At 48.2% G+C, this 27,792-nt stretch overlaps 1 protein-coding gene across 1 annotated transcript in view; it reads left to right on the top strand.

Moving 5' to 3' along the window:
• Positions 1–27,407, top strand: part of ITGB5 (integrin subunit beta 5) — a 58,327-nt gene extending 30,920 nt beyond the window's left edge. Inside the window, exons 9-15 of the mRNA XM_071435315.1 lie at positions 195–329; positions 3,589–4,018; positions 20,336–20,558; positions 21,321–21,424; positions 24,871–24,987; positions 26,091–26,257; positions 26,812–27,407. Coding sequence (XP_071291416.1) covers positions 195–329; positions 3,589–4,018; positions 20,336–20,558; positions 21,321–21,424; positions 24,871–24,987; positions 26,091–26,257; positions 26,812–26,907 — 1,272 coding nt within the window. The 3' untranslated portion in view covers positions 26,908–27,407. The remainder of the gene's footprint in view (positions 1–194; positions 330–3,588; positions 4,019–20,335; positions 20,559–21,320; positions 21,425–24,870; positions 24,988–26,090; positions 26,258–26,811) is intronic.
• The last annotated feature ends 385 nt before the right edge of the window (positions 27,408–27,792 follow it).

Genomic DNA, 27,792 nt, shown 5'->3' with positions numbered 1-27,792 from the left:
GTTGTGATCATCAGAACTCTTCTAGGCTGGTTCGACCAAACTCAAATGTCAATGTGTGTGCAGGGGTGATTTTTTTCATATAGGTGCAGATATGTCCTACCCACCCTCTGGAAAAAGCAGGAGAAGAGACTAAAGCAGAAGAAACCCTTCTGTCTTTGGGAGCTTGATGGTTTGCTTTCCCCTTGTGTTTCCAGAGTATTCAGTCCAAGGTGGAGCTCACAGTCTGGGACAGCCCTGAGGACATTGGCTTGACCTTCACAGCCACCTGCCAGGATGGGTTGTCCTATCCTGGGCTCAGGAAGTGTGGGGACCTCAAAATTGGAGATACGGTGAGTCTGCCTTTTAATCTGTTCCCTGGAGAGACTCTTTCACCTGCTTCCCTCCATTGAAGAGTGGTCCTGGGCAATAAAACACAGTTTTGCTCATTTTCCTCTGCTTTCCTCATGATGATATAGAAACCCACAGAGGGTGGCTCTGCTAGAAGTAGTTCTGGGTGGTGCAGGTCAGTTCAAGGTGAGCTGTGAGGAAAGAGGGAAAGCATCTTGTCTACAGTACTGAGCTAAAAGTCCTGATCAGGCAGCAAGGATGCAATAGTCAAAAACAAGCCTTTTTCCCTTATTCACAGATATTCACATCACACTCTCACCTGTGAAATTCCATAGGCAGCAACCCTCCTCTCCTGTGTTCGGTTCCTAGGTTATTGGATGGCAGCACAGATTGAAATAAATATTAACATGGCATAATCAACCTTGTGCTTTTTAAAAAGCAGTGAAGCTAAGCTTTGCTTGTTTAAATTGAGTGTTGATGCAGATAAATGAGTTGCTGGGCTGCAGGGCTAGGGCAGGAGGGCTCAGGTTGGTGGGGAGTCTCCTCCCTCTCTTCAGACTTTTGCTGTCTGAGGCCATGGGTGTGGGTTCATTAGCAGCCTGATTGCCTTATTTGAGAAGAGTGACTCTGCAAACATACCTCAGGGCTCTCAGTGCTGTGACATATAAAAATAGTTTGAAAGAGTCAACAGTAGCTGGAGTTTTACCCCACCAAATAAGGATCATGTGAGATGTTAAACAGGGAAGTGGCCTTGCTTTTTAAACTGAATTTACTGGGTCCTGGATAGGTAGGTAAAAGCAATCCCTGTAGCTCCTTGGATGGCTCCAGCTGCTGCAGCTTGTGCCATAAAGGGTCTGGCTGTGAGTGCAGCAGGGAGCTGGTGCTGGCACTGCTCCATTTTAGGGGCACTCCGAGTGTCAAGGTGCCTGCACAGGGAGAGATACCACAGGATGGTGGGGTCATGTACCTCCACCCCCTCTTTTCAGCTGCTTTCTGTCCCACTGCTTTCAGGAGGTTTGACTCCTGCTAAGGAAGTTTCCCCAAAGAGGATCATGCTGGCACTGGACCCTAATCTGCCAGGGCTTAGTCCTGGGGCTGTGGGTGTCAGCGGGTGAAAGGGAGCAGGATTACCCTGATCCCCTTAGCTTGCTTTCTGATCTCCTGCTCTGTAATTTGAGATTCTATCCTAATTGCTTCAGGCCTTGGGAATGGGAGGGGGCCAAGGGAGGTTTCCTGGGGGTGCAGCTCTCCTGCCAGGGGTGGCTGCTGTGTCTTCGTCTGCACATCCCCCCTTGACCTGTGGGACAGTGAAGTCAGTGAGAGCTTGAGGTGACCCCCAAATGTCCCCAGAGAGAAAGCATTCCTTCCTGAGGCCTAGGAAAGGGTCTCATTTCCTTGGAATAAGGTTAATCCTCCTTGCTAACTGGCAGCTCTGGGCAGTGCTGACCAGCCCTAACAAAGAGCAGGATTAAATCAGGGGCTAAGCAAGCAACTAAAGTATGGTCTTGGTTTTCTCAAGGAGAAAATCCCTGACACTGGATTGTAGCAACATAAAACGAGTAGGGGTGTGATGTATAACCATTTAATGATGTGTAGAACCCTTCTGAAGCCAGGCTTGATAGAAGCATCCATTCAAAATGGCCTGTGAGCAGCATGCCAAAAGCTTGGGACTGTGGGGCTGATACACATATCCACATGCAAATCAGGAGTCCCATAAAACCTTCTAAATCCATGATCTTATAGGCACCTTGGGTTCAATGCTGTGCTGGTTAGATCTTGTTTTGAGAGAGTTTTCTATTTTTAATGGCATGAAAACTGGGTTGTTTGCTAGGGTTTTGCCCTGTTTGTTTCATGGGAATAGGCAAGTTCCTTCCCACTTCACAGAGACCAGTGGTGCCTGATGGGGAAAATTGCTGTGAATGGCTCACAGCAGAGAGTTTTAAAATACTTTGGATGCCCAGCCCCTCATGTCGGTGCATTGAGCTGCAGGTGCCCTTGCTGGATGTGCAATTTTTTGGGGTTTATTTTTGCACACCTGGGAGCGAAGCTCTGACGCGCCGAGTTCTGTGGAATTGCTCCATGGATTTTCCCCAGCACATTTGCTCTTCCCTGCCGGGGAGCACCGCTGGCAGCTGCTTTGGGGCCGTGCCTGTGAAAAATGCAGATTTTATGATTGGCTTTTCGCAAATACTAAAATGAATATTATATGTGTTGTGTTAGAAAGTAATGTGCTGTATTAATTCTCTTAAGTAGTGTGTTAAACATAGTTTTAGGTTATAAACAATGTTAAAATAGAAACTATGCTATTGTGAAAAACGCCAATCACTTGTTTTTAAAATTTTTAAAGTTTAATAGTAATAAAATGGTTATAAAAATAGTAATACAATTAGAGTAATAATAATTTGGACAATTTGAATTAGGACAATATGAGACAATAGAGACAAAGAGTTATGGACATCCGGGTACCTATTTCTGGGCAGTACAAGCCCAAAAAAGGACAGCGCCTTTGAGGTGGGAAGAAGTTTGTTTCTTATGATAAGAGGGCAAAAAATTCTGAAAGATTTAGGTGTGCTGTGGCTATTATCTCACTGCGAGTCCTTTCTTTAAAAAAAGTATCCTACATAGCATAGTTTCTATTTTAACATTTTTTATAACCTAAAACTATATTTAACACACTACTTAAGAGAATTAATGCAGCATTACTTTCTAACACAACACATATAATATTCATTTTAATATTTGCAAAAAGCCAATCATAAAATACATGTATTTTTCACACTCTGTAGGATACTATTTTAAAGAAAGGACTTGCAGTGAAATAGCAGCCACAGGACACCTAAATCTTTCAGAGGAAAAGAATTTATTGCCCTCTTATCAGAAGAAGTGAACTTCTTCCTGCCTCGCTCAGCCCTGAAGACACCATTAGGATTCAGAGGAAGAAGTTGACGATGACCAGACAGAATCCTGTGTTTGAATGGAATTTATGCATCATGTATGAGATGTATGAATATGCCACAGGCTGTTGTTTTTAAGGGTTAATCCTTTGTTAACGGGTGTCCTTTTTCAGGCTCATGCTGCCCAGAAAAAGGTACCCGGATGTCCATAACTCTTTGTCTCTATTGTCTCATACTGTCCTAATTCAAATTGTCCAAATTATTATTATTACTCTAATCGTATTACTATTTTTATAACCATTTTAAAATTTTAAAAACAAGCGATCCGCGTTTTTCACAGCGCCCGTCACCTTCCGTCTCCCCTCAGGTGTCCTTCGAGGTGGCCGTGGAGGCGCGCAGCTGCCCGGCCGAGGACGCGTCGCACAGCTTCACCATCAAGCCGGCCGGCTTCCGGGACACGCTGGAGGTGGCCGTGAGCTACCGCTGCCAGTGCGGCTGCACCGGCCGGGCCGCGCCCGCCAGCGCCAAGTGCAGCGGCAACGGCACCTACGCCTGCGGGCTGTGCGAGTGCGAGCCCGGCTACCTGGGGGCCCGCTGCGAGTGCCGGGAGGGCGCCATGGGCGAGCTGCACCACGCGCTGTGCCGCGAGGCCGAGGGCAAGCCCCTGTGCAGCGGCCGGGGCGAGTGCAGCTGCAACCAGTGCCAGTGCTACGAGAGCGAGTTCGGCAACATCTACGGGCCCTTCTGCGAGTGCGACGACTTCTCCTGCGCCAGGTACAAGGGAGTCCTCTGCTCAGGTAGGAGCCTTTTCCCTCCCTTGTGTTGCAGTGTGATGCCATAGCCTGTCTCAGTTATCCCCGTTCCTTCCCCAGGTGTGCCGATCACATCTCTCTTCCCCTCCCCTTGCCCCTGCTGAGTGCTGTCTGTCAATCTTGGCATTCCAGAAAGGGTGTTGTGTGATTGGCCAAGTTCAAAAGATGCCTCTCAGCCCTGGGGCACATTGGGCCATCCAGGTGTCATTTGTCCCCTGAGACTGCCCACCCCTTACCTGGTTCGTGGGATCCCTACCCCTTCTCTCCCGCTCTCACCGGGGTTAAAAGACACGGCAGCCACGCGGTTTGGGGTTCTGTTAGAGCCGGTGCTGCATTCAGAGGCCTGTGGGCCAGGAATAAAGCTCTGGATCCAAACCCTCCAGCAGAACCCAACTCTTTTCCTTCACCTCGCCTTGAAGCCTCTTCGCCAGAGATAAACCTGAGCTCCTGCATGCCTGACTTGTCCCAAGTGCCCAGCTGCAGCATCCAGCCAGCCAAAGGTGTCTCTGAGGTGAAACCACCACAGCTGCTGCCCTTGGTCAAGCAGCAAGGGCCAGACGAGCCCAGGCACGTTCCATCCAGCCATATTGGTATTAAATTCCAATACCCTTGGCCCTCAGCGTCATGGTAGTGAGAAAGCTGCCCCAGAATGGGGCTGGAGTGTGTCGGGAATCTGCCCTGTTTCTGGAGGAGTCTGTGCTCCCTTTCTTTTCCTTATGGGAACAAGGAGGGAGAGGTTTAGAGGCATCCACAGTTAAGAGCAAAAATTCTATTATCCTCATCAGAGCTGGGTTTCCAGCACTGGAGTCAAAGGCTGTCTCCCTGCATGTCAGGGATCTTTAGGATATTGTCAGAGTGACCCCGAGAAAAGTTAGAAAGTCTCTTTTCCCAGCTCGGCTCTTGAAGGAGGAGTCAGAGCTCTTCATTTCTCGGTCTCAAGGTTGTTTATTGTTTCTTATCTATAACATTCTTTCTCCTGTCCTGCCGAGGTCCATCCAGCAGGACAGTTCCAGGCACTCTGCCTGCCCCCCGGGCGGTGTTATGTCTTTATACTAAAAACTACCTGTACAATGTTTACCATGACTTTCCAATACCCATCACCTATGTTACACAGTGAGCTTCTACTCTAAACCAATCTGTAAGTGCCAACATCACAGCAGAAGATGGAGGCCAAGAAGAAGAAGGAGAAAGGCTGGACATGCCCAGTTCCCTCCATCTTGCCTCCTGAACCCCCATACCAAAAACCCAAAATCTACTTTTTCACTCCATGATAACTTCACTATTATTCTACCTGAACTGTTGTGGCTTGCTGATCTTCATATAAGGTTGGTAATTTGCTCCATGGGTCATAATCAAACCCACAGGTGTTCTGGGCTCTGTGCCAGGGCTTCTGAGCCCCCTGGCAGGGTCCTGGACAGCCAGAGGAATGTCCTGGGTTCCCACACCTGCAGGTTTGTCTGCTGCCTGCATCCCACAGAGATGTGCAGAGTCTTGGCTTTGGTATTGTTATTTTGATGTAACTATGCACATCTCTTGCACACTGATGTATTTCCCTAGGAAAGAGTAAACCAGCACTGGCATGAATCCCCTGAGGCTTTTTTGGTGTTGTCATAGGTTGGATTTTTCCTTTGTGTGCCATCCTTCCCTGCCTAGGCAGAAACAATCTTCTTTTAAAGATGAAGTATGTGGTGTAATCCCCTGGTGTGTCACAGGTGAAAGGAAAGATTGTGTTTCAGGCTGTTACTTATTAGAGAAAAGCTGTATTAAAGATTCCTAAAGCTGTTTTATGTATGGATTTTTCTCCCACTGGGAAAACAAGTCATTCACTGGGAAAGCTGTAGCCAGTCAGCTTTGCTAAAACAAAGGTAGACGAGTTATTTAGCTGTGTTTGCTAAAATGGTTTTAAAACCTCATCAGTCCAAGGTCAAATAATTTACCTTGAACATAATTGCCTGGATTAGCCCTCGGACATAATTCCCTCAGTTGGATCAGGGCGCAGGGCTGTTCTTTAAAATTTGCCTGCTTTCAAGCAAGTAAAATATTTCCGTAGCTGAAAACCTTGGACAAAAATTCCAAACAAGTGTAAGCTTGGAAAAAATAGTTACTTTTTATGTTTTCCCCAGGGAAGTGGTGTTTTTTCCACTGCTGTTTATCTTGCCCTGCATATTTCAGAGTGGAGCAATAAGCTTTAGTTGCAAGTTTCTGACTGTTTGAGGCGATTGTGTTGTTAGGCAGACAGAGGATGTTTGGCTAGTGGTTTTGTCACTGCTGAAGATGAGGCAGGCAGTACTCTGGGTTTGGAATTGCTCTGGAGATCCCAGCTGGGATTGAGTGGGAAAGGCCAGTTCCACCCTACACAGTGACTGCCCAGAGTGGGGGGTCTGTGGGTCAGCTCCCTGCTGGTGCATGAGTGGAAAGATGGGTGAGCAAGCACAAAAAAAGTGTTTGAAGGTAGACAGGGGGAAAAATTAAACTCAGCTGTGAAGTAATTAGGAGCACTACTCTCTGGGAGTGCTCCAGAAGACCACATTGCTTTGATAACATCATCCCACCCAAAAGGAGAACATTTAAAAGCAAGCACGGCATCAGTGCTATAAAGAGAGGTTGTAAGTTACTGGTGTAGCAGTTGCTGCAAGAGAAGAACACACCTCTGCTCAAATTTCCTTTCCAGCAGGAGGGCTAGAGCTCTGCTGCTCCACAGGAAAGCAAGTTATCTATCTTCTGTTGCACCTGCTTGCCTCTGTCCCTGTGGAGGATGTCTGGTGCTGGGAAGCACATCATAGCTGGTTTGGGATTTGCTGAAGCTTTTTAAAGTAATTTAAAAGTCCTTTTTATAGCTATGAAAGAAAACGAAGGGTAGGCTGAGGCCAAGCAAGCTTTTTGCTTGAGGGATAGGATGGAGTCTGGCATGGCTGCATGAGTTGTGATGCTAAATCTGAGTTGGAGCAAGCACTGTGCCAGTGACATAACATTTTGAGGTGGTTTTGTCATGCCAAGAGGCTTGGGATTGCCCAGCCCACCACAAGCTTGCGTGGCAGGGCTAAGCCCAAGGCTGCCCCTAACAAACAGCCCTCTGCTACACAAACATTGCTGGGGGCTTCCAGCAGACCATGCTCTCTCCCTGCTACAAATGGGGCCTTTCTAGAAAAGACCAGGTGTTTAGCTCAGCACTGGACATCTGTCCACCAGCACAAGTAGCCTTGGAAGCCAGAAGAGTTTGGGTGATGCCTTGGGAGCAGGTTGATTCTCAGGGCAGTCTCTACAGTGGCTGGTTGCTGTTTTTGTTCCTGCTGGGGGTGAAATGACACCCTACCCTTAGTCTGTCTTTTCCTGGGCACGGTGTCTGTCCCTGAAAGGCTCTGTCATCCCTGTGCCTGTCACTCTCTGGGGGGAGTGCAGGTTTTAGCTAAAGCACAAACCAAAAAAGCAGAGTGTAGGGAGCTGTGATTTTGCAGCAGATTATTGTCTCTGTCCTTGCTTGGGAGTTTCTTGGCTTGGACCCATGAGGGAAACTCATCACTTCTGTCAAGAGTTTTATTTATACTCTTTGAATCCTCTGGTTGCACAGAAGGCAGTCACTGCCTCTCAGGGCATTTCTGATGACTGACTGTGCTCTGAACAGTGGAACCCAGCCTCAGGTTTAGCACACAGGCTGTGGTGTCCCCCATCAAAGGCACTCACACCTGCCCCAGCTGTCAAACAAGGTGATACCATGAACCTGGAGTGCCCATCCCACGCAGAGCTGATGAGAAAACAGCCAGTCCAACCTGAGCTGAGGTTCTGGGGAGCACCAGGAGGAGAGCACAGATTTCTGAGCTCAGAAGTAAAAATCCACTCAGGCAAACTGCTTTGCACTTACATGGCTGTGGCATGAGCCCATCACCCATCTGTGCAGGCATTTCTTCCTTTTATGATCTGCAGTAAAGCTGTCCCCATTGAGTCACAGCCATGGCACAGGGGTGGGTGGCATGTTATGCTCAGGCATCCTGTATTCCCAGCAGAAGCCAAGTGGGGTTGAAATACTCTGAAATGAACTTGTTTCTTGTCTCTTGGCATTTGGTCCTTTGGCTAGGGAAAAAAAAAAATCCTGGGTCCATTTATAAATATTGGAGCCTCATTTTTGTCAGCATTTGAGAGGAGAGATGCCTGCAGACAGTGCTGTCTATGGCTCCAGTCCTTTTGTAGTCCCCCTCATGAAGTGGAGCAGCAGATTTTGGGTGAGAAAGAATCTAAAGAACTAGCAAGATTTAATTCCTGTTAGTTAAAGCTCTCCTGTTAGGGAGCTTTAACTAATTTATAATGTGGAGTAAATATTAATGCAAGTTGCATCCAACTCAGAATCAGTGTCACTTAGTCACTAATAAGTGGCATTTGTTCTGCTGCTCCCCAAGTCCAGGTAACAGCTCTGGAGCAGCTGTTTCAAGCCATTAATCCAGCTTCTGGAGGGGCCACAGGGGATGGGTTACACAAGTGTTCTGTTCTTACAAAAGAAGTGCAGCTGGGTTATCTGCAGCACTGTGCTCTGACAAAGCAGGCAGAGGCTTCCCAAACCCTCAAATGCTTTACTCCCAGTTTTTCTTTAGGTGGAGAGGTTGCCTTTTTGCATTGAGATCTTCGACACATCACTCTGTCCCCTCTCCTCTGAAATGTGGGTGGCTGTGGGAGAGGGCAAAAATCCCTCCTGCCTGCAGCTGGGCTGGGGAGGGGGCAGCTGGCTGCACAACCCACAGGCTTTTGAACTCCTTGGCTGCCTGCCAGGCACTTTGACAAAGGAGGAAACATCTCTGCCCTAATTGCATTCCTGAAGGTCCCATAAAACAAGGTGGCAGGAGGGAGGAGAGGCCCCAGTAAGGGCATCACACATTTGGCTCTAATGAAGAAAGACTGGCTTGTTGGAGGCCAAGCTTCATTAGTTTCAGTTGCTCCAGACCTATTTTTTCTTGGATGGGGGGACACAGAGTAATATGGCATCACATTGGTCTCTAAAGAAATTTTCCCTTACCCACCACCACTGTTCCCCAGCTCCCTGTGTGAGTGTCATTTATGTGCTCTTCAGCCCAGGACTCTGGTTGTGCACAGGCACATCACTAATTACAGAGAGCACTTGTCATGCTGCAGCCCTTCCTCCCCCTAAAACACAAACGATCTCATCCCAAAAATCCATACTGCCTGAGCAACACAGCAGCTACTGATGGTGGTCCAGCTTTCGGGGATCAGGTCTTTTGTGGTTTCTCTTCTTCATTTTTTTTAGAATTGGACAATAAATCAGATTTAAGAACAGTTTTGCATCAGTAAATGAAGCTAGTCTCTCTAGCTTGTGAGCAGCTGTGAGCATCTGAGCTGGTTAAGGTGACTGAAGGTCGTGGCTGGCTGAAGCACAGCACGATGGGGATGCCTTGGAGCACAGGAGCTGGGCTGGCCTCCCTTACCAGCACAGGGCTTCCAGTGACACAGAAAACTCAGATCAGCAATAGAGCAGCGGGTGTCACATCTGCAATACGTGCAAGTGTCAGAATCACTTCTGAGATGGGATGTGGGAAGGGACAGCTCATTGAAAATTGGGGGTTTATTTGGCAGAGAATAGCCAAGCTGACGCGTGACGTGGCTCCAGCTGCCCTGCTGAAACCACTACATAAACTGCTGAGCTCATTCAAGTCCTCAGTATTTACTTCTGAAAGCTTCCTCTCTTGGTTTTAGTAAATAGGGAAGCTCAGGGATGTTTCAGCCTGTACTAAGGCCCAGGGAGATAAGGCTTTTTTGTTTTGTTTTAACACGCCTCAAATTAGAAACCTCACTCATGCTTTTGCAATTTGTTTTCACTGTACCCTGTCCATAACACATTTAACAGCCAGTGGGATGATGGCTCAGTGCCAGTGCCCTGGTTTCTGGTCCTGCATTAGAGCTCCATGCTTTGAGAGTGGCACTTGGGTTTGATTCCTCTGTTAGTATCTCCACCCTGGGGATTTGGATGGGATCTGTTACTCTACAAATCACTGTGCCCATGGGCACATTATCTGGAAATAGACTTCCTTCCACATGTACTTTTGTGGTTACTGTTCACCTACCCAGTGGTGAATAAAGCTACCATCCTGGGTGGCAATTATAACTGCCTCTTGGATGGAGATGCTGGTGTGCATCTGAAAGCTCAGATGTGGGAATAAGCGTGATCTACATCTTTCAGACACACAACAGCATTTTATTTTTGATCTTAATGATTTTCATTCCTAATGCCTAAACTTTTACCAGAAGCAGCTGTTAAGAAAGAAATGGGTATTATTTGATTTGTTAACCTCTCAGGTGCAGGTGATGTTTGAGTGTGGTTTGGGGAGGAAGGAGAGCTCCCTTTGTGCCCACTGTCTGTGGTCGTGCTGCAGGTGCGGTGGCTTTTGACAGATGTACCCCTGCCAGAAGGGAAGAGGGTGGCCTGTGGCAGAAAGAAGAGAGGGAACAGAGCCTAAACCACATCAGCAATGTTTCCTTTTAAGTCACGTCAAGTCTTGTTATCTGTAGGTTTTTCTGAGCACTGCTTAGTAAAAGAGAACCTGAAGGGGAGAGACAAAAGGGCCATATAGATATGGAAGTTAAAAATAATCCTTTGGCTAAGTGCTAGTGCAGCTGCAGGGAGATGCAGCTCCCTCTCTGGGGTAGCTGCCCTACAGGTCAATCCCTCTGTGCTTCCCATGTGGGAGGAGGATGGGGAGCACATATCTCCCAGCATATTCGAGGCTTATTTTGGTGACAGAGGACGCAGTGTCAGCTCGGGTCACTGTGCTGTAACCTCACAGTACCAGTTGCTTTGTGAGCAGTCCCAGTCATTAGCAGCAGGTTGGGGGCACAGGGGTCAGTGGCTGCGGGTGCTGTTGGGGTGCAGGGCATGGGAGAATGGTTTGGGGTGAGCAGAACCAAATAAAGTCCTCTGAAACAAAACCCTGTATCATTAGGGTGTTGTAGCACTGCGAGTGCCCCTGTTCCCACCAAAGAGCAGCGTAGGAGGAGGAGTCTGGGCTGGAAGACACAGCAGTCTGTGTATGTTGTCACACTGTGTGGGGCACAGGGTGCCCTTGGCAGCCCACAAATCTGGTTTCAGGCACCCTGAGGTCTCTTGCCTACAGTGCCACTTGCAGAGCCCAGGGGACCTTAGGCCCAGAACAGACAGCAAGGAGATGGCACTACTGTAGCATCTCTCTTTTACAATGTGGTCAAAACTCAGGCTGCATGTTTATCTTCGAGCTTCCTGAAGACCTTTCTCCTTGGTGCATTCCCATTTGGCCTTTGCTTTTGTCACCTGCAGGAGCTGCTCAGCCAAGGGTCCTGTCCTGAGATGTCTGTGAGCCAGAGAATAAATGGATAAAACAAAATAATCCCCCTGAACAAGAAGGAAAAATAAACCTCTGACTTGTTGTGTCCCATAGCTGTGAGGAACTGAGGCCAGAGCACCTGTGCCTGGTGTCACTATTTGGGTGGGCATCCCCTCTCCAGCTTACAACCCTCCTCCACCTGTGAAACAGTTTGGCTCCAGTAAGAATAGACTACAAACATTTAATAAGGAACAAATCAAATGGGGCACCTCTGCTATCCTCTTCCTTTTCTGGGGTTAAACTGCAAAGCTGTTCTGCTGACTCTCATCACATGGATTGCTGTAAAGAAATAGAAGGTTTAGGTCAGCTCTGTCTATTCCAATCCCGTGGGTCAGCTTAAAAAAAAAAAAAAAAGTAAGGATCAGGTCAGCTGGAGCAGGCAGGGCTGAGAACTGTGGTGGGGAAGAAGAGTCAACTGAATCCACCCTCATCCTGCTCAGACTGATGCCACTTTTGCCCTGCTTACAAGCTCCCTGCAGATGCTGTTTGGCTCTATGTCCAGTGTCATTTGGCTGCACAATGTCCAAGTCCCAAATCAAGAAAAATGCTTTTTTTTTTTCCTTTAAATGTGTGTTTCCATAAATCAGCTCTTTTCTTAGGCCAGCTATTGAACTGTTGGTATTCCTGCTTGCCCTCCTGTAGCGTGTGGGGCTGCCGTGCTGTTGCAACATTTTGGAGCAGCAGAATGTGATTGCTCAAGCAGTGATTTAGAAAACATTTCCACAGGTGAGGAAGGAACTGTGGAGGCGCCTGCTGCTGCTGACACATGGGGGATGTTGGCTTTTAGGCCTTGTTCTGGCAACAAGAGCTGGTGTCTGAGCCCTGGGGTCAACCTGGGCTGCTTCCTGTGGTGCCTTGGGCCTGGCCCTGCTCTGCCAGACAGCAGTGAGCTCTGAGAGCAACACTTGAAACCTCTCAGCCTTTAGTGTGGAGTGTCATTGAGAAAGTCTGCTCTTCACACAGTGTGAGGAGGAGCAGAAACTACAGGGACATGGCTGGGAGACGCTCACCTAAGGCTGTGGGCAGCCTGCAGTGCTCTGTGCTTGCATCATGTGCTCACTGTGCCTGGGTGGCACCTTCTGTGCAGGGAAGGCTTATTTGAGGGCATGGACACCCAGCCCTGAGCTCCCAGATGATTTGAAAGGCTGTAGAGAGATTGCACACTAGGGCTGTGTGAGTGGCTGGCTGCAGTAGCATTCCTCTGCAGAAGTGTTTGATTTTAACTGGTAGGCAAAGGGCTCCTGAGCATTAGCCAAATTCAGCAGGGTGTCCCATGGTGGTCTGGGTGTGCTCATCTCCAGGAGCCCATAGTCCCAATGCTGAGAGGGGCTGAGAGCCACGTGGGAGATGTTTGCATTCCAGATTTCATCTTTGTGAAGTCTGGCACACGGATCCTCAGTGGCCTTTTGGAGGAGCATGGGGCTGACTCAGTGCATGTGTTTACTCACATCTCCAATCCTTGGGCGGCTCCTGAAACCGCTTCCTCCCAGGACATTATTTCCATCCTTCCCCAATCTCTCTCTTCTTCTTCCTCTCAGAATTTATTTTTTTCCCTTTAACCTGGTTTCTCTTCTCTTTTCCGTTCAATATTGAGTCATGTGCCCGTGTCCTCCAAGAGTGTGTTCCTCCCCATCCTGCTCCCCATCCTGCTCCTTGCCTGTTCAAAAGGCTGAAGATCCCAGAGTTCAAATGGCCTCTGGGCTGGGACAAACAGCATGGGGTGACCCTTGTCTGCTGGCTGTGACCTGTGAAAGCATGGCCAGTGCTTGTGGCTGCAATGTAAAAATGCCTGGTCCCCTCTCTAATTGCACTAACGACCCCCGTGCTGTGCTTTGGGTCAGAGGTGGGTGCAGGTCAGTGCAGATGGATGGTTCTTAGCTAGAATGCTCTGTGCCCCATGGATATGCTCCTCTAGATTTCTTTTGCAGCAGTTAAATGCAGTATTTGTTATTACACCACCAGCCATTAACATTACATTGTAACCTGGTAAATATTTTTGATTATTGTGGAGTTGGACTCTGTAGTCCCAATGGGTCACTTCCAACTTGAGATATTTGATGATCTTTGCATGGATTTCTCACAGGAACACAAATGATGATTCCATTTGTGTTAGTGCTCAGTGCTGTGCTTATTCCTTTTGTTCCTTGGTGTTCCTGGCAGCAGGCATACCCTGCCTACCCCATCTTGCTCACACCAGGGCTTTGTGATGGCATTTCACTGAAACAGCAGCTAGGTTGGGCATTCTCTCCCCAGTGCATGGAGTAGTGCTCTCCCAGAGTCTCTATTCCTGGCACGAAAGGGAAAAGCTGCCCTTTGTTACCCCTCGTTTCTCCCTGCCCAGGCTCCTATTGCTGTCCAAGCCTTGCAGCTCTCCCCAGATCTGGCAGCAGCTCCTTGAGGGCCAACCCGCACAGAGCGCTGCTGTTCCTGCCTCCTTTCACTGCAGTTTCTCCTTGTCCCTGAGCGGACCTTTAGCAAGTGTGAATGCATGCTAATGAGCCATGAAATGCCCGGGCAGAATTGAAGAATACAGGAGTGACGTCTTTGACTTCTTTATGGGAGCCAGAGCTCTGTCTTTGGGGCTCTGCTCTTAAAGTGGCACAACGTGTGGGTTCCAATCAGAGGTGTCATCTGAAGATTCATGCACATACCCAAACCCCCTGTCCTGTGCAACTGCCCTCTCCCAGGGCTAAAAACCCCATAGAAAGCTCCAAAAAAACCAAGATGAGCTCAGAAAGGAAAGCTTAGATGGTCTTAGAACAAACTTGCTTTAAATGCTCTACTAGCCAGCATCTCAGTGAGTTTGGTAAAGCCTCAGACCAGCAGGTGAGTGGAATTCTGGGTCTCTGCACTTCTTGTTGACATGCACTGGCAACCTGTGAATCTTGCTCAGTTTCATTTAAAAATTTGAGTTTACGTAATTGACCTGAAAGGGAAGTGCAGCACAGCCTGTGTGTTCATTCTTTCTCCTTTTTTTTCTTTCCTTGTCTTTGAGTGATATTCTGATTTTTTCCAGGTACTTTGTTAAGGGATAAATCTGTTACAAAACCACGGACCTTTGGTGAGCTTACACCATGGGAGAACAATGAACACCTGCATGTGACAGATGGAGGTTGATAGGAAGGGAAAGTGGCCCTTTTTGAGTTAGAGGTTTGGAGGGAGACACGGTAGGGGCAAAAACCCCAGAGGATTCACACACACCACCTCCTTCTGATCTGGTTTAACAAATAATATTAATTATTGGCAGTTCCTGCAGTGCCTTCCACGTCAAGTACTTAGGGGGTAACAAAGCCAAGGATGAGCATGTGCCCAGAGTGGAGGGATGGTATTTGGGCCCATGGCTCAGAGGAGAACAGCACATCCATCCCAAGTGCCCCCACTCAGGATAAAGCTCTGTGCCTCTGGGAGGATCTGGCACCAGCCCTTGCCCCATAGCTCTCCCTGCATCAGTAACAGAGTTGGCAGCAGGACCTGAAAGCTCCAATTCCCAGCTCTGGGTCTCCATCCAAAAGGCCACATGTGGCAGGCTTGGCTGAGGAGCTAATGTGAGTAGAAGTCAAGGATTTGTGGAGTGCTGAGCTTACTTGGGAAAAAAAAAAAAAAAGAAAAAAGAGGAAGGCTTTATTTTAAGAAATGCAGCTTTAGATCTCTTTCAGGAAATGACTTCTCTTTGCCCATTTTGGCTTTCTGATGGATCATCAGCTGTATCTCGTGGTTCCATTTCAGCTTCACTTCTTTAGCAGAGAGAAGGAAAATGAGGAAAGGCTGGCCAGGGCTGCCACAGGAAATCCGCCTGCCCTGGATAGCTTTCAGCTGCCTTCATGAAACAGCAGTTTCCAAAACCATGTCTTCCTTGTCCAGTTCTCACTGAACCCAGAAAATCCCAAGTGAGGAGAAACTGGAGTGCTGAGGGGGGCTTTTGTCATGGCAGTGCTGCACTGTGGGATGCTGGCAGTAATGTCCAGCTGTGATGGACATTACTGGTACCCATGGCTGAATTAGCAGCTCAAGCCTGCATTTATTCCTTCACCTTTGGTTTCATTAGTCTGCATCTCCAGTGCTGTTTTTGATGATTGGTGGGCCCAGTGCTGGGACTGAAATCTTGGTTAAACCCATATGCTTCAGGATATGAACATCCATTGCAATGGGAAGATGCACAGATCCATGGTGTCTGGTGTAAATAACATTCAGAAAAGCACTATTTACTTCTTACTAACCTTTTAGTGTTTGTTTTGCTGCTTCAGTATTGCATTGTGGATAAATGAGTGTGGGCAAGCTGTCTCCTGGTGTGAGTGGAGGCAGTTGGATGAATTTCAAGTTACACAGAAACCTTGGACCCTTGACATTTGTCTGTCTGTGTTTTTGTAGTAGCCTCCTTAGCACAAGGAGGTTGTTATGCTCAGTGGGCTCCAGGGGTTGGGGATGCTCCTGCCAACCTGCCACCCTTATTTTCCCTGCTGGACTGGCATGACCCGGGGGGTGGATCCTAAACCCATCCCCGCTGTTTAAAATTTCTGGAGCTCTCTCCAAGTCACTGTGGGTGTGCTGACCATCTGGCAGTGCCCTGGGCCTGAGCTGTGCCCTGGGCAGGCTGCCTGGCCCAGCCTCTTGATGTGCAGCACTGCCTGCTTTGAGCCATGGAAAGAAATTACTGGGGAAGTTGATGATTTATTTGCTGGGCAGGCACGGTGTCTTACCCTAATCCTTTCCCAAATGAAAAGCCCTATGTTTTCTAAGTATTCCAAGCCTTTTCTGCTGCCCTTCTTCCTCCCACTCAAAATGTGCTGTTCACAGAGCCTCTCCCCCAGATATGGAGCACTTTTGCTGAGAGATTGGCTGGTCTGGTACAAAACTGGTGCTAAGCAGTGCCCTGTGTCAGTAGGGTTTGAATTCTCTCATAAGCAGATGTTTTTGATCCATGGTTATAGACCCCTTCTTCACTGGAGCTCTCTGGGTGAAGAAGCAGCCAGGGCTTGTTAAAGGGATGACACTGGAGAATTTGGAAATTGCTTGCCATAACTTATTTCTCTTAGTTATTTTTCCTGTGGGTTTTTTTCTGTTTCAGACTAGTTGTTCAAATAACCAAAAATGACAAAAGCACAGCCTTTCAGAGATTGTGACCTAAAGTCTGGATGTGAGCACAGAGGTATAAAAATAAATGGCTTGATTTAATGGGAACAAAATACAGTATGATCTTTCTCCTCCTGAGTGCTCAGAAACCACTAAACTGGCTTAAAAATCTTGACTTGTTTTTCTTGTATGTTAGGCACATCAGTTTAATGTTCTAGAAGATGGGGAAAAAAGGAGTGTTGGAGGAGGCTTGTTTTCAAACCTTTTCCACCTCTCCATAAAAACTAGGATCAAGTTTTTTCTTTCAGAAGAAAGCTGATATTTTTTGCATGATTTTGTCATCCCCAGAAGTAGGAGGCTTTAGGAGAGCCACCTTCCATGAAAAGCCCCAGTGGCAGAGTTTTTAGCGCACGGAGTTTCAGACCTCTTGGTGCAGTTCCGAAAAGGCGCAGTTATCACAGGGGCCAGACGGGCTGTCCTGCCAAGCAGGGTCACAGCCTGCTGTCAGGAAGGCTGGGATGAAATCAGGGTCAGAGGCTGGAAGCTTCTGCCAGAAGCTGCTGTCCTGATTTGGGAATGACCCTGCTTGGGAGCAGCGAGAACAGCTCTGCTGTGGGGGTGCCATGCTGGGGGCACGGAGGATTTGGGCTGTGGCTGCCCTCCTGGGGGGCAGCTGGGGTGAAACGAGGATGGATGGATGTTCTGGGAAAAGCTGCCTGAGTGACAGTGAGATGTACAGCCCAGCCAGAGCACAGCAGTGGGATGGGGATGTGTTTTGGGATGGGGAGAGATGGAAGCACCAGCTGGGCTGTGAGTCTCAGCCCGCTCTGGTGCTGTCCTTGGGAGCAGTGCACCCCATGGCTCCTGCCCAGATGGATCCCAGACTAGTAAAGCTCAGTCAGGGGACTGCTCTCCCCCCACAGAAGCGTTGCTTTCCTCTGCACACCCTCCCAGCAGGTTTCTGCAGCCTCCTGACATGTGTTTTGTGTTAGCCCGGCCCTGAAGGTCAGGAGCTAACTGGAAAGAATGTTATCAAATTCAGGGGGAGCATTTCATTTCCTAGTTAGATCTGGATCTTTAAACTTTTAAGCTTGTCTCATTTTGAATATGGAAACAGAAGAAAACATCTCTTATTATGTTTGGAGAACATAATTAATGTATTTTGGCTTCACAAACCAGCTTTAACAGGGAATGTACAAACTCAAAGGGTTCAAGAGGGTTAAAGTCCAGGGTGATGTCCTGCACCATGAGACTGCTGCTGGTGCAAAGGTGTCTTGAGACACACCCTCCTTGAGGACACATTGCTGTGGAAATGAAACTGGGAAGTGAAACCGGGCTCATCATGGGCACGGTAGTGGAAGGTTTCCTGCAGGCACGATGGCACAGAGAGTGCTTAGCCACATCAGCACTGTGTGTGACCGTGGGAGAGAGAGCTGGGAACGAGCAGCACACTGTGCTGCAACATGTGAGTACTGGGTAACACTCTGCAAACCACAGCTCTGGGTCACTGTCACCAAAAGCCTCACTGCCACATTGCCTCTGGACTCCTCTCAGTTTGTGTCCCAAGTGAGAGGATGGAGTACATTCCCACCTCTGGTGCTCCAGGTGGATGTTGAGAAGTGGGACAACTCTTATTGTGCCCATATGAAAAATAAATGTTTCTCGTTCACTGAGTTTCTCCAGTCTTCAGGCTGTGTGGGAGATGGATGGCACCAGAAGTGTAGCTCTGGTGCTTGCAGGAGTGGCCACTCTTTCAAGCTGATGAAGCAGGGAAGGCTGTGACATCTTTGCCATTGAAGGTCAAGATGGAAATTCCTGCTCTTGGCACATTGACCATGATAAGCTTCAGCCAGTGACTTCTTGAGCACTAAGCCAGTGTGGCCAAGGCAGGAAACACATGTCAACGTGTTTTGACATCTTAAGCTCACACCCCACACTTAGTCACCGTCAGACAGAATGGCTTTTTCTTCATCCCTGTCAATAAACAAAACCACATCCTTTAAGATGCTGTTTCTTAAGTTTTCCAATCACAGTGGTTTAATAGGATGCATTATTTTCAAATGGCCATTTCCCTTCGCCAGAACAGTAATTTCATGCTCCACCTCCAGCCTGCCAGGGACTGGAAGGGATGTGCAGTCTTTCTAGCCTCCTATGACCTAGCACTGATGCCTTTAAAAATGGAAGCATTTTGTGGTCCAGAGACAGATTTCCTCTGGACTCACATCTTGTGCTGCATTCTGTGGTGTCCTAGGAGATTTGAGGGATGGTATGAATACCATCAGCTTGCTTCTCTTGGCCCTCACAGTTCAAATTCAAACATGAGCACATTTACTAATCGCCAGCTGCTTTGGATTCCTTGAAATAGTGCCATTTAATAAAACCATAGTTTATAGCTAATTTGGACATTTGCATTGCCATGGAGGCACCAAACCTGCTGTGTGTGAGAGCCCAATCACCTAAATTAATTGTGAATAAAAGCCAGACACCCCATTTGGTTTGCTTGTAAAGTGATGGTCCTGGGAGTCCCCCACTCTGCAGCTGCCCTCCAAACAGCAGCAGCTGTGGATGTAGCTGAGCCCATGGGCTCAAACCCGGAGCTTTCTGTCTGAGGAAAGGGCAAGGCTGTCATTGTGAAGGCAAGCAGAGCAAGGGATTTTAATCTCCATCAGATGTAGGCACAGAAGGAGGTCACCTCTAGAGATCTTGTAAACATAATCTCCTTTGTCCAGTAATGTTTGAATATTTAGGCTGGTTCCAAAGCAAACGGTGGGAGTGCAGAAGAGGCTGTAGAAGGACAACTTGTGATATGCTGGGATATATGAGATGCCTAGTAAAACAGAAGGTGCTCCTGTGACTTTTGGCAGGGGATATAGCTTGGCAATCCACAGCCTCTGGTAATCTTGGCACGGTGGGAGAGGCAGGGAGATCCGCGGGTTTGTGTCGATGAAAGGAGCGTGTGTTTAATTTATCATGTCTGGGGTGCTTGAGGCTCTTTCCAGCAGAAAAGCTGAGCTGTAATTAGGTTGCTGATGAGCCATGTGTACAAACCCTTCAGCTCTATAAACTATGCCTGCAAAGGCATCCCTTCTCCTAGGGACTGGCCAGGGAAGAATTTGAGCAGTCTCCAGCAGATGGATGCGTCCCTGAAGCCAGCTGCTCAGTGGACAGCCACTCCACCTACTGTCACTGACACCCTTGGAGCCTGATGACTTTCTCAGCCCTTCACTAAGCCCCTTGGCTCCAAGGGGGTACTTCAGTGGAGAAGAGCCCTTGCTGGATTGGTTTCTTCATCCATTTCTGCTGTGAGCTGCCCTGAGCTACTCCCTGGGGGGGACTCAGCTGGTCCCGGCAACCTTTGTTGCTCTGGTTGGGACACAGAGTTCTTGTTTGGACACAGGAAATAGCGCTCGTTGATATAATTTTTTTCAAGGTTTTAAGAGAACTTCTCAAGTAAAACTGTTAAGAAGAAAGGGAAAGAAATACTTTATGAGGTGGGCAACCTGCTAGGCTTTTAGCTGCTAAACTCTGGGCTCAAAACCAGCAAGGGAGCAGTATTCCGTTCCCATCTTAATATCTCTCGATGTAAAGAGAGAAAGAAGAGATTATTTCATACAAAAGTAGGAAGGGGGAAGTGCCCATTTGTCTTGAGCAACCATAGAGGAAAGCTGGAAGAGCAGTGAGTAGGTATTTTTTGCTGCTGAATGTTGATATTAATTTGATATGTAAGTGTTTCCCAACAGCATCTCTTTGTTGTCCTGCCAAGTAAGGTCTCTCTGGCAGCTCTTCCTGCTGGGCTGCTGGTCCCTCCCAGCCACAGCTCCCAGTGGTGGCCACTGGAATTCTGCTGACACCTCTCCCCTGCTGTCCCCCTCAGGTCACGGGGAGTGTCACTGCGGGGAGTGCAAGTGCCACGCCGGCTACATCGGGGACAACTGCAACTGCTCCACGGAGACGGACAGCTGCGTGTCCAGCGACGGGCAGATGTGCAGCGGCCGGGGCGCCTGCGTCTGTGGGAGGTGCCAGTGCACCGAGCCAGGGGCTTTCGGAGAGACCTGTGAGAAGTGTCCCACCTGCCCCGGTGTCTGCAGCACTAAAAGGTACCCACAGGCCGTTCAGGAGGGATTTCTCGCTTCTGGTGGGAAGGGCAGCTCTTTGGTTCCTGGGAGACTTTTCAGCTAAGGAATTACTTCTGCTTTGTTAAATGTGTGATCAGCCCCAAGCAAGCCTACTGCTGCTAGGAGCCCACACTAAGTACCCTGACAGTATCCCAGGCAGAGCAGCAAGTCTTGTTGCCTTAGTGCTCATGGAGATTCATGTCCCTGCTCATTTCCAGTGCTGTCTCACTCTGCAGGAAGGGCTGGCAACCCCACTTTTGCTGCACTCTGAGCTGCAGATGTCTGGGTGCAGAGAGCTGTGAGGTGCAGAGGAGGGGAGGACTGGAATCAGAATCACTGCCCCTGCCTCACAGCAATGAAGGTGGCCCAGGCATCAGCCTCAGACTAGCACAGAGCAGCAGGACTGCCTGCCTTGATCTCAGGCAGGATGGATTTTGCAGTAGCTGATGTGCAGCTCCTGACATCCAAAGGGCAAACAGACCCCAAACCTATAAGCTGCTTTGCACCTTCATTGAATCCTTTGCACTTTCATTGAATCCTACAAGCTGCTTTGCACTTTCATTGAATCCTAATAAATCCATCCTTGCAATGGAGATGCCTGGCCCTGAAGCTGCTCCCCCCATTGTGGTGCAGATGTGCAGCCTCCAGACAGCACCCAGGGAGTCCCTTCCTAAGGGCTGAATCCCTGTGTTCATGCAGTTTCTGACATGTGCTTAATCTTCCCCTCTGTGTGTGTTCCTGCAGGGATTGTATTGAATGCAAGCTGTTTAACTCAGGAAGACTGGCTGATAACCAAACCTGCCAAAAGCACTGCAAGGATGAGATCATCACCACTGTGGATGTTCTTGGTAAGCTGGCAGCAGCAGGACTGCAGGTGGTGGGAACTGGTGACTGTGGCATTGAACTCTTCTTAACCAGACCAAGACATATCTGTAAAGAAAGCTTCAGGGAGTACCTGGTATTTAGAAATGTGTGTGTGTAGGTAGTATGAGCATGTGTATGTGTGGTATGTGTGATGCTGTCTCCAGGCTATAATCCATACTGAAGTAAAAAACTCCTTGATTTTAAATATCTAACCACTACTGCCAGTGCAGGGAGCAAAGAGAGTGGGGTGAAGTCACATGAGACAGATGAGAGGAGTCATGAGAGAGTGCAAAAGGACAAAGTATCACCCAAGAAAAGGCATTTTCTAATCTTCCGAGGTTTCATCTTGGAAGAAGTGAGCTGGTAAGAGAAAGCAAAGCTGTTTTGAAAATGCATTCTGCTTTGGTGGAACTGATTGCTTCAAGTCCCCCTGGAAATCTCCTGCCCTTTGTGTCCTCTTCTAGAGGTGACCTCTCATGTGCATCCTCAGCACATGACTTCCCCCCTCTCTTTTCAAGATATGTTCTGGGAGTCCCTGGTTGCTATTTAGGGCAGTAGAGGAGATCCAGGCTTGTAACAGATTTAATCACAATCCTGACCTTGGCCTTAGCAATATCTCTTGGAGGGAGGGATGGAGATCAAGCAGGGATAAGTTACTGTCTGCATCTGGCATTTCCTCCTCTTCCTTAGTTTATAGAGGTGGGAGTCCCGCACATTGCTCAGCTTTTCACTCACTTCCTCCTAAGCTGTCTGCAGGTAATGTTTTTCCCATTGACTCCTCTCACATCCAGTGCCCCACTTTTAAATTATGACCAGTGGAATTTCCTACCCTTCCCTTTGGGACACTTGCTCTCATTCTCTCCATCCACTGTGCAGTTTAGCAGGGAGTGCACCTGCACCAGCACCCTGTGAGAGGTTTGGAAGTTCAAAATACACAAAGCTCCTTTCTAATGCCTGTCTGGCCAGCCAATATTGGGAATCAAAGCTCATCCCTCCTGCCTAGTTAATGTATTATGCCAAGGTCAGCTTTTGTTCTGCCTGCTCCCTGGAAGGTGAGGCTGGGCAGCCAGCCCCCTGTATGGCTTTCAGAGAAAAAACAGCCAGATTTCTGCTTTAAGACATTTTTGGGAATTATGTTTATGCTTCTGTTGAACTGTTGCCGTCAGATTGCACATAGTGCTGAGATCTTGGGAGCTCAAGGCACTTCGTAGCTTGGAGATCTGAGCTGCTAAAGAAAGAGGTAAAGCAAAATATTCCTAAAGAAAGTTCTTACGGACTTCTTCACAGGCAGACTTGGCCAAATCCTAGTTTTCAAGTTCCTTTTTATAATTTAGCACTTAATACAAGTCCCAGCTGAAAGGCAGAATGCTGATATTTATCACAGAATACATAGGTTTGTATTATCCTGGCAGAGGAAGATAGGACCTTCTTAAATATCAAATTGCAATGAACACAGCCTTGAGCATCCCAGCTGCCTTTTGCCTCTGGATATGATGCAGTCAGGGCTTCAAAGCTTTGTAGAGCAGAGGTCTCTGTCATTGGACTCACGAGCCAGAAGGCTGCCTCATGGGAGGCTCGTATGACTTGCTTTGGATTCTGCGGGATCTCCTTTGGTTCTGCATTCCTTTGCATTCCTGGTAGTTCCAGAGAGGAGCTTTCAGTGTGAGAGGAGCATGACAGGTCCTGCTCCGAGCTGAACCTGGCAGCAGCACACATCAGTGAACCTGAAAACTCAGTGGAGCCCTCACACCTCTCTCTGTTGACATGTGATCTCTGAAACCTAGTGAAGATCAACAGAAATCATTACTATTGAGACTTTAATCACTGTATCTTTTACTGAAATAATGGTACAAGGATGAGAGTGAAAGCAGCTAGACCTACAGGAACTAAGATTTGCTGCCCAACTCAAAAGGGCATTAGTCAAGAAACATGGAAGTATTATCTATATTTATCTAATTAGTACTTTGCTTTCCAACAATCAGCACTTTTCCAGCCCATGCTTTGCTACCACTGTGTAGATAGAGGAGGCTTTCCTGTCTCAGGGTAGGAACAGCTGAGGTTTGTCCACACCAGGAACATGTCAGAGGGGCAGCTGCATCTGAGCTCAGCTGTTGAAATGGAGGGTATTAATCTTTTAACTGGATGCAGGTCAAAGGCATTGAAAGGAAAAACAAACAGACAGGAGAGAGCTATGGAGTTGGGGTAGCAGTGGCCATTAATGCAATCATTTTTCAGCATGACAGGCATGGATACAAGAACTATGGAAAGCTATTTTCAGATGCCTAAGACAAGGTCATGCATGTCTTTGCTAGCTAAGAGCACTGGGTCCCCAAATTCCTGTCCCATGAAACTCTCAGCCCTTGCAGGCTTGCGGAGCTGTGCTTCTGTCACAGCCAGAGATGCTTCCCCAACTCTCTCTGGTCACTGTCCCTGCAGTGGGGGCATCAAAAGAGCTGTGGCTGTGCAGGGCAGTGGCTCTGCTGCCCTTAAGCTAGATCTTCAAACCTTAGGTGATGGCTTTGCTCAATCTTAAATTGCTTCTGTGAAGCAGCCTTCCTCAGGCAGCACTGACAGTGACCAGGCTCTGTCTGGTGCTATGGTGCATCAGACGCAAACACACAGCGCTCGCGTGGCTCTGGGAATAAAGTCCTCTCATTTCTTGCAGCTCCCATATCTACACATCATCCTTGCAAACAACTCCTCCCTTCCCCCTCCCTCCCTCCCTCCTCCCCTTCCCATTTTCCTTTTCTATCTCACTTTTTGAAAACAAACTTCTCAGCCGTTTCCGGAGCTGGAGCTGTTCGGTGCAGCTGGAGTGCAGGCTGGCCATGGGCTGCTGCTGCTGCTGGCTCTGTCTGAGTCAGTGCCTCTTGTTTTCCCTTCTCCTTCCACTCTTCAAGAAATTTAGCAAATTAAGAAGAAAATGGCCTTTATTGCAGAAGCAGACTTGCACGAAGGAAGAATGTATGTGCGTGCGAGGTTGAGTCTGTTTGCTGTGTGGTGGTTGCCAAGTGCCAAATTTTCTCAAGCAGTAAATCTGGACACTGCTCTGTTACAATTTGTATGAGTTGTGATCAAACTGTGCTGCTTTCCAGGCTTACTCCCCATTCCTCTGCTCCCAGGCATCCCTGGAAAGCTCTGCTTATCTTGCAGGGGAGAGCTGTGCTAATTCCTAATACTGAACCTGCCAGCTAAGTCAGCCAAGTGCTGTATTACAGTTTTAGACATAGCCTGTTAGACAGGGTGACTAGTTCAGAATCAGGGAACCCACACCATTGCAGGTTTTTAGGGGGAAATTATGTTAAAAATTAGAGGGTGATGGAAGCATTTATTTGAAAAATTGTGGTACAAAAGTTCTGCAGTGTTTAGGATTTTTTTTTAATGTATGAAAACTTCTACAAAATCCTGTGATTCTTGAATCTGGTTCCAGAAACAGATGACCCCAATGCGATCCTCTGTGCCTACCCAGTGAACAACTGCGTCATGAAGTTCACCTACATGGAGCTTCCCAGTGGGAAATCCAACCTCACCGTCCTCAAGGAGCCAGGTGGGCCCTCCCTTGGGTTTCTTTTTTGGCAGCACTGGCAGCCTTAGGAGAGGTGATGGGCTGCTGGGGAGCCTGGTGGGCTGCAGAGAGGCTGGCTGCATGTGTGAGCAGATAAACCAGGGTGATTTACACTGAAGTGTTTTATGGTGATGAAACCCAGCCTCAAATGCTCCCAACTTAGTAAAAAAGAACTGTGATAGTAAACCTTGCACCTGAGCCATCAGCATTGCCAGCAAGTGGCTGAAGAGCTTTGGGAGGCTGAGTTAACTGAAACCTATTTAAGTAGCAAAAAATATGCTTGATTTAGAGATAAAGCCCTTGTGAGAAAAAACATCAGAAGAGGACACCTGGTGCAGCTGCTGGTTAAGTTAGGATGTTGGGAAAGCCCTGCACCGCCTAAGGATTTCCACATTGCCAAGGAGTTCTGATCCAGGCAGTGTAAGGGCTGCATGTCCCTACTCCCCTCCACAGGCTGTGCAGACAGCTGTGCTTCCCAGCATTAATCACATGCAATGCAGTTGCTCAAAGAAAACCCCTTGTGGTGTTGCAGGACAAGCTGGCGAGCATCCAGCAGTAGCTTCTTGTGATTTGCTCTGGTCCTCCAAGGCACGGGCCAATATGGGAAAGACTGAGATTCCTCATGTTCTATTTCAATTGTACTGCAGCTTGCACTTAATTAAAAGACCAGCTGATTAGCTGACAGTTAATGTCCTTATATAAAGTCCTTAGTGATCACCTGTCTCTGTGTGGGAGGAGCTGAGCTGGCTTTTGCCAGAGGCACCTTAACGCTCTGTGTCCCACATGGGTCAGCTGGCATTAAAACCCTGCATTGCTGTTGGACAGTGGCACTGCTGCCCTGCTACGTGACATCCCAGCTCTGGTGACATCCATGAGAGGTGTCCCTTTGACCTGCCTCTAGCCAGGAATTTATTTAATTAAAAAAAAATTTAGTTCAGTTTCAGAGGGGACTGTTGCTTTTTCAAATTTAGCTGCTGCTGCTGGCGCTGCCTGAGGTCACTTGCTCTGTGGCTGCAGTCCAAGTTATTACCTGACCCGGGATACACTCACACCAGGGCTAATTAGCTTTTCTGCCTCTCTGCCAGCCTGCAGCTCAGCCCCCAGTGCTGTGACCATCGTGCTGGCAGTGATTGGCAGCGTGGTGCTGATTGGCATCATCCTGCTGGCACTCTGGAAGCTGCTTGTCACCATCCACGACAGGCGGGAGTTCGACCGATTCCAGAGCGAACGTTCCCGTGCCAGATATGAAATGGTGAGCCTGGGCTTGGGGTGCTGCTGGGGGGGGCTCTTGGGATGCACTGGCAGCAAACAGCTCTGCAGTGATGGAAGAGGGTGACAGGAACAAGGGTGCAGGTGTCCATGCCCTGTGGTGCCTTCAGGGTCCAGCATCTTGCAGTTCTTTTGCCTAGGAGAAGGACTGTTGCCTTCTCCTAGGCAAGTTATAAGTACTTTGCAAAACTATACCAGCCTTTGGTCTCATCATCTATTTTTCAAGCAGAGCTGGAGGCTGAAGGAGGTAGGAGAGACTGTGGTGGCAGCTGCATTGGTCAGGTCTGTGAGGGAGCCCTTCTGGGGGGCTTTGAGGGGGGATGTTGAGCATTGGAGGGCAGTGCCTCTGCCTGCAGGCAGGATGGAGGGTGGGTCTGATGGACCAGCTCTGGGTAAACAACATTGGCTTTGGATTTGAATGTTCAGTTCACTCAGCCAAACACAGCACTGTCACCAAACTAATTTTTGGTATGTTTTTACCATGGCACAGACTTTGTTCCTCATCTTTGTTCTTTTTGTCTGCTCCTCTCTCCAAAGGCATCCAATCCTCTCTACCGAAAGCCCATTTCCACGCATAACGTAGAGTTCACGTTCAACAAGCTCAACAAGTCTTACAACGGTACAGTTGACTGAAGGGGTCTCAGTGCCTGGCACTGCCATGGACAATTGCTTGAATGGCCGGGTTGCTTCCCCACTTGAAGATGGGATTCTCTTCAGGGGCGAGAATCCCTTACGACGGGACTGGTCGATGACCAAAGCCTGTTATTTGCACAGTAAGGAGAAAGGTCTGGTTCATTCTGGAGGCACAGATGTGAGGGCAGGCTCCCTGCCTGTGTTGATGGACTCTGAGCCGTGTGCATCTCCATACCCCAGCTTTCCAGATGTATTAAACCTGCCAACTAAGTGAACCAAGTGCCATATTGCAGCTTTTGACATATCCCGTTAGAAAAGGTGACTAGGTCAAAAATCAGGGGAACCCACTCCATCACAAGTTGTTAGGGGGGAATTAGCTTGAAAACAGGGTCTTGGAACCATATGTGTAAGAAATTAGGATAAAAAAGCTCTGCAGTCTTTAGGAATTTTTTTTATATAAACCCCGAAATAAAACAGTTGTGCATATATGATGCTGTGAATAGAGTGGATTGTTTCTTTGCTGAGACCCCCACCAAAACTAGGGCTTGCTCCTCCTGCCAGCAGCAGTGGTGCTACCTGATGGATTTATTAATAGAGCCTTATCAGTCAAAGCATGGCCATAAAACATGGACCTGGAGCTATAGGAATTGCCACAGAAGTTGTGTTGATTTAATACACTGGTGTTGACCTGGGGCAGGGAGCTCCTGATCTGAGCCAATGGTGTTAAAGAGATTGGAAACTGGTGGGAGCCCAAGGAAAAGGGAGTTCAGTCTGAGGAAACTAATATAAACACCCATTCCTTATGGTGTGCAAGTAGGTATCCAGTCTGGGGGGCTGCAGGAGGGCAGCTGAGAGCACACAGCAGCTCATCCAGACCTCTGACTT

The sequence above is a fragment of the Agelaius tricolor genome, unplaced genomic scaffold (genome assembly GCF_023055355.1).
Source record: "Agelaius tricolor isolate 1412-34295 unplaced genomic scaffold, bAgeTri1.0.p SCAF_10, whole genome shotgun sequence".
Taxonomy (NCBI): domain Eukaryota; kingdom Metazoa; phylum Chordata; class Aves; order Passeriformes; family Icteridae; genus Agelaius; species Agelaius tricolor.
This window is presented reverse-complemented; position numbering and strand designations above follow the sequence as displayed.